This window comes from Manis pentadactyla, chromosome 15 (genome assembly GCF_030020395.1).
Source record: "Manis pentadactyla isolate mManPen7 chromosome 15, mManPen7.hap1, whole genome shotgun sequence".
Classification (NCBI taxonomy): domain Eukaryota; kingdom Metazoa; phylum Chordata; class Mammalia; order Pholidota; family Manidae; genus Manis; species Manis pentadactyla.
Window position 1 is genome coordinate 19,837,205 of NC_080033.1, and position 11,630 is coordinate 19,848,834.

Genomic DNA, 11,630 nt, shown 5'->3' on the forward strand with positions numbered 1-11,630 from the left:
TCATCAGGGAAATGCAAATTGAAACCACAATAAGACACCACTACAGAGCTGCTGGTGGCCAAAATTTAAAAAATTACCCATCCCAAATGCTAATGAGGATGTGGAACAGTTGTAGTTCTCATACATTGCTGGTGAAAATGCAAAATGGTACAGTCATAATAACACTTTGGGTCCAGTCAGGATATAGAAACCACCCTATAGATTAAACAGGGAATTTGAATATGAAGAATTATTAACTATGATGAAAGAATAACTATAGATATAGGGAAACCCTATATGGTGCCCTAGAATTGAGGGAGCGTGCCCAAAGAAGGAGAAGATTGGAAAGGGTTTAGACGTTGTTGGAGAAGGTGTGGTTTGGCCACTGGATAGCAGAGCAGTTTGCTGAAGCTGATCTGGAATTGCTGGACAGACAATTGGTAAGCCTGTGGGGTGTGAGCAGGGCAGCAGGCAATCAGCAAGCCATGGAGTGGACATGCCGTAGGAGTCTGGGTGCTGGCAGGGGCAGATGGCCATCAGGGCCTGCAGGACATGGAGGGTGGAAGGGTGTTTGCAGCAGGTATGATTGCTTGGTGTGGTACCCTCTGGACCACAGGTGGCTGAGAGCAGCCTTGCAGAGGGAATCCAGTAGGTGACTGCATGCAGTCTAGGCAGGTGGCTCTGTGCAGGTTGAGTAGGGGTGTGTAGATGGAGTCTGTGGAAAGATTACTGCCAGCTGAGGTTGGGGCAGGTTCTGTGGAAAGTCCTCACACCCACACCATCGACACTGCAACACCTGCCTTCACTGGAAATTGCAGGGTCCCTTTCTCCGGCAGTGTCACTCCAGCGCCCTCTAACTGAGAAAGCTTCACAATGTGCTGTCTTTAAAGGAGAAATTTCTACAGGAATTCCATTGTTTATCACAGAGCATATACTGAAGGGTGCACCTCTCAGCTGATGACTGACACAGTCCACCTCTTTGGCTACTCAGTTTCCATATGCGCCCATCTGCACGCATCTGAACTCCCTTATAATAACAAAATAACTTTTTTTCTTTTTCTTTATTTTTTACTAAAGTATCATTGATATGCAATCTTATGATGGTTTTGCATAAACACTATGGTTTCAGTATTCACCCATATTATCAAGTGCTCACCCCCTTTATTGCAGTCACTGTCTATCAGTGTAGTAAGATGCTTTAGAGTCATTACTTGTCTTCTGTTTGCTGTACTGCCTTCCATGTGACCTACCTATATTGTGATTGCGAGTCATAGTGTCCTTAATCCCCTTCTCCCTCCCTCCCCACCCTCCCCAACCCCTCCTCTTTGGTAACACTAGTCTCTTCTCAGTGTCTGTGAGTCTGCTGCTGTTTTGTTCCTTCAGTTTTGCTTTATTTTTATATTCCACAAATGAGTGAAGTCATTCGGTATTTATCTTTTTCTGCCTGGCTTATTATACTAAGCGTTAATACCCTCTAGCTCCGTCCATGTTGTTGCAAATAGCAGGATTTCTTTTCTTTTTGTGGCTGAATAATATTCCATTGTGTATAAGTACCCCATCTTCTTTATCGATTCATCTATTGGTGGACACGTAGGTTGCTTCCATATCTTAGTTATCGTAAATAGTGCTGCAATAAACATAGGGGTGCATATGTCTTTTTGAATCAGGGATCTTCTTCAGGTAAATTCGTTGGAGTGGCATTACTGGGTCAAACAGTATTTCTATTTTTAGATTTTTGAGGAACCTCCATATTGCTTTCCACAATGGTTGAACCAATTTACATTCCCACCAACAGCATAGGAGGGTTCCCCTTTCGCCACATTCTCACCAGTATTTGTTGTTTCTTGTCTTGTGGATGTTGGCCATTCTAACTGGTGTGAGTTGGTATCTCACTGTGGTTTTAATTTGCATTTCCCTAATAATTAGCAATGTGGAGCATCTTTTCATGTGCCTCTTGGCCATTCATATTTCTTCTTTGGAGAAGTGTCTGTTCAGATCCTCCGCCCATTTTTTATTCAGGTTATTTGTTTTTTGGGTGTTGAGGCATGTGAGTTCTTTATTTATTTTGTATGATAACCCCTTATTGGATAAATCGTTTATGAATATATTCTCCGATACTGTAGGATGCCTTTTTGTTCTGATGATGGTGTCATTTGCTGTATAGAAAGCCTTTTAGTTTGATGTAGTCCCACTTGTTTATTTTTTATTTTTTTTCCCTTGCCTGAGGAGATGTGTTCAGGAAAAAAGTTGGTCATGTTTATATTCAAGAGGTTTTTGCCTATGCTTTCTTCTAAGATAACAACTCTATATTTTTACCTGTCCTTCTTATAAGTGAACAATGTTTCTTCAGAATGAGAAGACCCATGGTCCCAACAGGCCTTGTATCCATCACAGGTTATATTCATTACTCCTCAAATTCACTCACAGCCTCACTGAGTACTTTTACCCAAAGACTAAATTGTAAAGTTAACCTCCAATAAGAACTCACAGTTTAAAAGTAAAAAGACGGGCAAGGGAAACAAAAGCAAAAATGAACAAGTGGGACTGTATCAAACTGAAAAGCTGCTGTACAGCAAAGGACACCATCAGTAGAACAAAAAGGCATCCTACAGTATGGGAGAATATATTCATAAATGACAGATCCGATTAAGGGCTGACATCCAAAATATGTAAAGAGCTCAAGCACCTCAACAAACAAAAAGCAATAATCCAATTAAAAAATGGGAGGAGCTGAACAGACAGTTCTCTAAAGAAGAAATTCAGATGGCCAACAGACACATGAAAAGATGCTCCACATCGCTAGTCATCAGAGAAATGCAAATTAAAACCACAATGAGATATCACCTCACACCAGTAAGGATGGCTGCCATCCAAAAGACAAACAACAACAAATGTTGGCGAGGTTGTGGAGAAAGGGGAACCCTCCTACACTGTTCGTGGGAATGTAAATTAATTCAACCATTGTGGAAAGCAGTATGGAGGTTCCTCAAAAAGCTCAAAATAGAAATACCATTTGACCCAGGAATCCCACTCCTAGGAATTTACCCTAAGAATGCAGCAGCCCAGTTTGAAAAAGACAGATGCACCCCTATGTTTATTGCAGCACTATTTACAATAGCCAAGAAATGGAAACAACCTAAGTGTCCGTCAGTAGATGAATGGATAAAGATGTGGTACATATACACAATGGAATATTATTCAGCCATGAGAAGAAAACAAATCCTACCATTTGCAACAACATGGATGGAGCTAGAGGGTATTATGCTCAGCGAAATAAGCCAGGCAGAGAAAGACAAGTACCAAATGATTTCACTCATATGTGGAGTGTAAGAACAAAGAAAAAGACTGAAGGAACAAAACAGTCCTCGGGGAAAAAAGAAAAAAGTAAAAAGAGGGGAGGGGAAAGAAGAGAATAGTTACTATATACAAAAAACACCTGCATGTAACAAGGGTGGAGGAAATGTGCAATGTTTTCCTTTCTGTAGTTGATGAGGAGGTCAGAGTTGATGTTCTAGGCTTCCTTCCCAGCTTACCCCTTCTGTATTTCCTGGCCTTCAGCCACAACCTCAACTGCTCTAGGTTCTTTACTTCGTGGAGTTGACCCAGACCTTTATTCCCAGAAGGTTTGAGTCCTCCAGCATCCTGTTTCATTTTGTTTTTTTCGGTTGTTGTAGTTTTACATTAGCCCTTACTATTGGGTATGGAAGTATTAAGAGACCCCCGAGAATGTAAACAGCTGAGCCAAGAACTAATGGAAAAATACAAAGAATTGAAGAAAATGGAAATACGTGACAATGAGTACAGGGCAGAGATTAACAAGCTGAAAAAACAGATTTTACAGGCTGAGCAAAATTACAGTTCTGGACTAGAAAGAATGAAGATGGAAATCTCCCAGCTAACTTGGAAGTTACATCAGCGAGATACCACGATTACTTCTGCCAAAAGTTCTTCCCCTGACATGGAAAAGAGACTCAAAGCAGAGATACAAAAGGCAGAAGAAAAAGCAATAGAGCATAAGGAGGTTTTGGATCAGATGGAGTCACTCAAGTTAGAAAATCGTCATCTTTCTGAAATGGTGGTGAAATTGGAATTAGGTTTACATGAGTGTCCCTTGCCTGTATCTCCCCTTTGTTCAATTGCTGCAAGATTTTTGGAAGAGGAGGAACTGAGGTCTCATCATATTCTAGAGGGCCTGGATGCCCATATTAAAGAACTAATAAGAAAGAGTGAAAAGACAGTAAAAACAGTTCACTATCTTGAAGTAGCCACTTAAAAAACATCACAAACTTGGAAATAAAAATAAATCCCAAAGAGTTACTGTCATCTGAAGTAGCGGCTCTTTAAAAGCGTTGAACATATAAAAATCGACATACTAAAACTTATGAAGAAATCTGAAAAGCTGATACTTCTCTAAGGCATTTTCACTGCACTGGTTTGTTTGAAGGACTTTTCCCAGCATAACCTGTAAGAATAAACCACTTTGCTAGACCAAAAAAAGAGAAAAAAAGATCACCATACAAAAGTCAACCCTGTTCTACATTCTAGCAATGCATATATGGAAATTGAAATTAAAACACAGTATGATTTATAATCATTCAAAATAAAATGATTAGGTATAAATCAAACAGCACATTTATGGGACTTATATATTGAAAGTTTTGAAAAGACAATGAAAGAAATGAAATAAAATCCAAAAAAAAAAAAGAGAGGCCCTGAGAATACTCTGAGATCCAGAACAGTCTTCCTTGTCTCTGTTGTGTAGAAGCAACCCAATTTGTTTTTTTTTTTTTTTGCTTCTTGGTTAAGTGGCACAGGGCCCCAAAATGTCCAGGTGGCAACCTCATCTTCCAACACAGTGGATCTATTGTTGTGCCTTCAGTGGAGGCATTCTCTCCATGGGAACTATGATCTCCAAACCAGCCGAGCTCGAAAGTTTTCAAGGAGAGAAGCAAACGTTTTTCAAGGAGAAAAGCAGACATTTTTCAAGTGAGTTACTGGGTACGATAGCGAGAGTATCCATTTCCACTCACTTCCCTTGGTTCCCAGACTGCTAGATTCTGGCTTTGGGAGAAACGGCGCCATGCAGTGGTCTCTGATTCACAGTGCATCATGGAAGACAGAATCCCATCCTTTCAGGGTGGGATTTCCTAGTTGGTGCTGTAACTAGTTGAACAACCTTATCTATAGTTTTTGAGAGTACCTGATTGGTTCAGATAGTGCCAGGCCATGTCTTTTTGGTCTCTGGCAGCCTATGTATGAGTGGCCCAGTCTAGTCAGCATTGACTAAGGATGTTGCAATTGCTAGGCAGCAGGAAAGGTGGGAAAGGTCCAGAGCAAGCGACCGTTGGCTCCTTCAGAGGTACTGTGTGGAGCCTCCTTTTACCTCAGGTTAGGTTCAAGTAAGTGCCTGAGGTGAAAACAGTGTATAGTTAAAATTTCCCTTGAAAATACCTTAAGATGACATCATATTGCAAGGTAAGATGCCATCTTTCACAGTCAAGCACAGTCCTTTTTTCTCCTGTATTGAAACATTGCTGTGGCTTTGGCTGAACATCAGTGTTAGGTTTGGGTTTAGGAGCACGTTGAATAAAACACACACTAGACTTACACTCACCAGGTCCAAGAGGGGAACCAAGGAAATAGGAGACGATGCCATTATCTCCTACTCACTTGGGGGCGTATGGTGGGGTTGTCCAGAACCAACCTTTCGCGTCTCTCTGCTGCCATCTTGCGGCAGGCCTGAACAATCGCCCCTCATACCTGGACCTCACATTCAGTCCGATGATATTTTAGGACATACTTTTTAAAACGTTTAGCTTTTACAAAATTGAAGGAACAAAACAGCAGCAGACCCAAGACTCCAAAAAGGGACTAGCGGTTACCAAAGGGGAGGGGTGGGGAGGGAGGGAGAAGGGGATTGAGGGGCATATGATTAGTACACGTGGTGTGGGGGCGATCTTGGGGAAGGAAGACAGTGTAGCACAGAGAAGATCAGTGACTGTGGCATCTTACTACACTGATGGACAGGGACTTCAATGGGGTATGGGGGGATTTGATAATATGGGTGAATGTAGTAACCACATTGTTTTTCATGTGAAACCTTCATAAAGGTGTATATCAATGATACCTTAATTAAAAAAACTTGTAGCTTTTATTCACCTGGGTGCCAAATAAATAATAAATTTACATGGTTTAAAATTCATAAGGAAAAATCTTCTTTTTCCCCTCGAAACTCTCTGAGTTCCTGTCCAGGGGAACAGTTCTATGTTATTTCTACCTTGTGTGTTCTTCCAGGGAGATTTTATGCATATAAAAAAACAAACAAAAATAAACACCCAAAAAACAGAACATTGAGAATAACAACACCCCACAAATATACTCAGCCTTCCTCAGTCATAAAAGGACAATTCATTCCTAAAATCAACCAAGTCATTCCACAATATTTATTGGTTCTGATCCAAACAAACAATATATATATATTTTAAACAACAATAACAAAAAATATACATGACTCAATAAGTAAATATGAACACTGACTGCATAGTTTGTTATATTAAGGAACTAATGTTAATTGTTTAGGTGTGATATGCAGTTATCTCTTAAATATGTGATTTGAAGTATTATGGATGAAGCAATACAATGTTTTGGTTTGACTTAAAATCCATCCAGGGGGAAAAGTGAATGGGAGTGTAGGTGAAGCACATTTGCTGAGGCTGGGTGACGGGAACGGGGAAGGGCTCTTCGTTATTCCATTTGCTCTATTTTTGTCATTTTTAATGATTAAAGTTTGAATCCATGAACTTTTCTATGCTTAAAGATTGAAATACATATCCTGAGCGCCTACTGTGTGCCAAGCACTGTTCTATATCAGCAGTGAACAAGACAGAGAAAACTCCATACTGCTGCAAATATCTTTATCCTTCAAGAAAAGGGAAGGAGTCCAAGGTGATGGAGAGGTGCTCAGGTCCACCCATCTGGTGCTGCTCCCACCACAGGCCCAGGGAGCAAGGCTGTTTCCTCCTTGGTTTCTGGAGGTGGGGCCACCTTTTCAGGTGTAGCCGTCCAGGAATGCCCCTGCCTAGTATCGCAGGGGTGGGGCCTGTACCGAGCTGAAGGGACGAGGCTGTAGTCCAGGGCTGTGGGGGCTAACTGCTACTTCAGTGGACCTGGAAGGCAGAGCATCTCACCAAAGAGGATTATTCTCTAACCTTAAGATCTAATAGAACTTGTTTTACTAGGTTTTAGACTTTGGACTTGCTTGGGACCCATCATTGCTTTCTTTCTGATTTTTCCCTTTGGGAATGGGAATGTCTATCCTATGCCTGACCAACCACTGTATTTTGGAAACATACAACTTGTCTGGTTTCACAGATTCACAGCCAGAGAGGAATTTTGCCTCAGGATGAATGGTACTTCAAGTCTCACCTACCTGATTTAGATGGTATTTAGATGAAACTTTAGATTTTAGGCTGGAATGGATTGAGACTCTTGGCACTGTTGGGATGGGATGAATGGATTTTGTAAGTGAGAATGACATGAATTTCTGGCAGGAGGCCTGGAGGCAGAATGGCGTAGACTGGATTGTGTTCCCCCAAATTCATATTCAAACCCCTTAACATTGAAGACCTAACATCCAGTGTGACTATATTTGGAGATAGGGCCTTCAGGGAGGTAATTAATGTTAAGGTTAAACTAGGTATAAAGGTGGGGACCTAATCTGATCTCTGAGACACCAGAGATATCTCTTCTTGCACACAAGAGGAAAGGTCATGTGAGTACACAGGGAGGAGGCCAGGAGGAAATGTCTCACCAGAAACCAATCCTAATGGCATGTTGATCTGGTACTTTGGTTGTTTAAGCTGCCCAGTTTGTGGCATTTTGTTATGGAAGCCTGAACAAACTAATATAGTTAAAATAGGGATTACATTTGACATCCCAAAATTATAACACTAAATTGAATTTATGCCAGCTCTTCAACAGCATACAAAACTTCTGTACAGCTGTCCCCACCTGCTTTCAGTTAATGACGTCACAACATTATGTTTATTGTGTGTCCAAAAACATTGACTAATAGGATTTTTTATGTATTAGTCTCTTAAGTCTTGTATAATACAAAAAGTGGATTTAAAAACCAAAGTTACAACTAGCTTTTATGCTTGCCCATGTATTTACTTTTACTGGAGATCTTTATTTCTTCATATGGCTCTGAGTTACTGTCTAGCATCCTTTCCTTTCAACCTGAAGGATTTCCTTTAGTATTTATTGCAGGGCAAGTCTAGTGATAATGAACTTCAGTTTTTGTTTATCTGGGAATGCCTTAATTTCTCCTTCATATTTGAAGAACAATGTTGTGTGATACATAACTCTTGGTTGACGGGTTTTTTTTTCTTCAGTACTTTAAATATATTATTTATATATAAATATATTATTAAATATAAATATTTAAATATATTATTTAAAGTACTTTTGGCCACCAAGGTTTCTGGTAAGAAATCTGCTGATAATCTTATTGAGGATCTCTTGTACATACAAGTAATTATCTCTGGCTGCTTTCAGGATTCTCTGTATTTTGATAGATTATATCTCATTTGTGGGTCTTTTTTTGGGTGGGTGTTGATGATCATTTTATTTATTAAAGTATCATTGATATACAGTCTTATGGAGGTTTTACATGAACAACATTGTGATTTCAACATTCACCCATATTATCAAGTACTCACCTCCACTATTGCAGTCAGTGTCTATCAGCGTAGTAAGATGCTATTGAGTCATTACTTGTCTTCTCCATGTTGTAATGTAGCCTTCCTCTTGACCTACCTATATTGTGATTGCGAATTATAGTGCCCCTTAATCCCCTTCTCCCTCCCTCCCACCCACCCTCCCCCACCCCTCCCCTTTGGTAACCACTAGTCCCTTCTTGGAGTCTGTGAGTCTGCTGCTATTTTGTTCCTTCAGTTTTGCTTTGTTTTTATACTTTAATGGGTCTTTTTAAGTTCATCCTTTTTGAAGTCCTTAAACTTCTTGGATGTTCATGTTTTTCACTGAATTTGGTAAGTTTTTGGCCATTATTTCTCCAGAGAATGCCACTGCTCCTTTCTTTCTGCTCCTCCTTGGACTCCCACAATACATATTTGGTCTGTTTAATGTTATCCCACAGGCCTCATAGGCTCTGTTCACTTCTTTTTTTTTTCTGTTCCTCAGACTTGATACACTGCCCTTTGTTCAAATTCACTGATTCTTCTGCCTGCTCAAATCTGTTTTTATACTCTCTCGTGAGATTTGCAATTATTGTAGTTTTCACCACCCCGTATTTATTTTTGTTCCTTTTTGTATTTTCTGCCTGTATTAAAATTTCCATTTTGCTCATACATCATTTTCCTGACTTTGTCCCCATCTTGCTTTAGCTATTTGAGCACTTTAAGAGTTGTTTAAAGTATTTTTCTAAATTAAGTTTGCCATCTGGTCTTCCTCAGGGATAGTTTCTATTTTTCTCCTTTATTAAGAATGGGCCATAGTTTCCTGTTTCTATGTATGTCTTGTAATTTTTTAAATTGTTAAAACTGGACATTTGGATTTTACTGTGTGATAAATCTGGAAACCAGATTCTCTCCCTCCTCCAGGGTTCGTCATTCTTTTGATGGATGTAGGGTGTGTCTGTGCTAGGGATCAGCCTGAGGTGTCAAGTTAAGGTCTTCTCAGGTCTCTTCTGAGCCTGTATTTTTCCCTGGGCATGTGCAGTGTCTTTCCAAATTCCCTTATTTATTGGTTTGGCTTTGAATGTCCTACTCCTTAAATGTCTGGCTCCCAAAATGGGGAAAAAGGGAAAAATAAAGGGAACAAAACCAAACAAAATAGGCACTGTCTTTTTAAATCTCTTGGAAGCCACTACAGCTGGTGAGTTTGCAAATGCTGGCATGCTTTTATATCTGCACTTCCAGGACCTGAAGTAGTAATCTGCTGAGACCACAGACGCCTGATGTTTGGGGGACAAGATACTTATTGCCCACCCTGGCTCCCTAAAGCTGCTCTGGGAACACTGGTATGTCTGCCTGTCATGGGGAGATAGAGGATGGGTAGCTGCTACTACACTAACAACTGAAATTGATCAAAATTCACCACAATTTGCTCCCTCTTGAAGCTTTTGGCCTTTAAATAAACTCTAGAGCTCCAGACTAGTTACATCAGAAAGATTCTGCCAGTACAAATTGTTGTCTATGTGGAGATTCCCACCATTTCTGACTCTGTCATCTTCCTTGATATCACCTGACCATTCTATATTCTGTCTCTATGAATTTGACTACTCTAGGCATCTTATAGAAAGTGAAATCATATGATATTTATTCTTTTGTATCTGGTTTATTTCATTTAGCATAATCCATGTTAAAGTATGTCAGAATTTCACTCTTCTTTAAGGCTGAATAATATTCCATTAAGTGGATATACCACTTTTTCTTCATCCATCTATCCATTCATCCATCCATGAGTCCTTTATTGTTGATTTGTGCAAAGACGAGAATCCTGGTTCACACAAATAAATGGACTGTGATTGAATTTGAGGATAAATTAATATAATAATGATGGATGCAATGACTCTTGGATCAGTGTATCTCTGCATTTGGGGTAAAGGGTGAGAACTTCATTTGTAAGAAGGGTAGATGTATTTTGTTAGGGAAAAAGATAAAATGATTTTTTTGTTGTATAGTTCAATGTACATATAGGGTGCATATGAGTGTTGATTAAAGGGGAAGATTGTGCTGATTTTTTAATTTATTGCCTCTGAGCTCTAAATTCACCCTTTTTGTCTGCTCTTTGAAGATGGGTCTGGGTCTATTAAATTTGTTTTCCTTTGCTTCTGGCATAATGCTAAACTTCATCAGTAGAGATTGATGGAAAGAGTTGCAGAATGAAAAATGCTTTGCTTGCTGTTTCTGGTGTGCTTAATTATCAGGCTCCTGTAGCATTCTTGGCTTTCCCAATACCCAGCTCCTGCAGTGTAGGTAGTTTCTGTAGCACCAGATTCCTATAGGATTCTCGGCTTCTCCAGAACCAGGATCCTACAATACATGGCAGCCCACAGCACCTAGTGGCCAGCTGCTCCCCTCAGTGTCCGCCTTGGTTGGTTTTGTAATAGAGTCCTTCAGGTGACATACTGTCCTTTGAACAGCTTTCCTTGGCACACTAGAGGTGGGTTTCCAAAGGGCAAGATTCCAAAGGGAGGATTTTCAGCAAGATCCACCAGCACAGTACCAAAGTGACTTCTCTGCCATTCAGTGAGCCATGCCTTCTCCAACAAGGTCTGGATCTTAGCCCTGGGAAGGTTTCTTCCTTGAGTTCTCTATATCAGCCCTAGGGGAGCTATGGAATTTGGATGGCCCCACAGAGTTGCCCAAATGGGCACAATAGGATGGAATCTATAGTGTCAACTAGGAATTGGATATAAGCTGCCCTTGGGAAAGGGGTATTACACTGAAGTCTTCCTCTAGCTGAAAGCACTCACTGGGAGGAGGAACGCATCTGCAACACATCACCTGCCAGTGCTCCAAGAGATGAAAGGCTGAATGCCTTGGTCCTGAATTAGTGATTCAGGTAGCACATCAGTGTCCACAACAGGTGGGTGTGCTATATGTCCAGGTATCTTTAACTAAAAATGT

The 11,630-nt window shown here is 40.3% G+C and overlaps 1 protein-coding gene across 1 annotated transcript; it reads left to right on the forward strand.

The window, feature by feature from the left end:
• Window positions 1–2,728: 2,728 nt before the first annotated feature.
• On the forward strand, window positions 2,729–4,615 carry LOC130680956 (centrosomal protein of 63 kDa-like). Its single transcript, XM_057492849.1, has one exon. It carries the CDS (start codon window positions 3,680–3,682, stop codon window positions 4,250–4,252), a length of 573 nt encoding a protein of 190 aa, XP_057348832.1. The 5' UTR covers window positions 2,729–3,679; the 3' UTR covers window positions 4,253–4,615.
• Window positions 4,616–11,630: the final 7,015 nt, after the last annotated feature.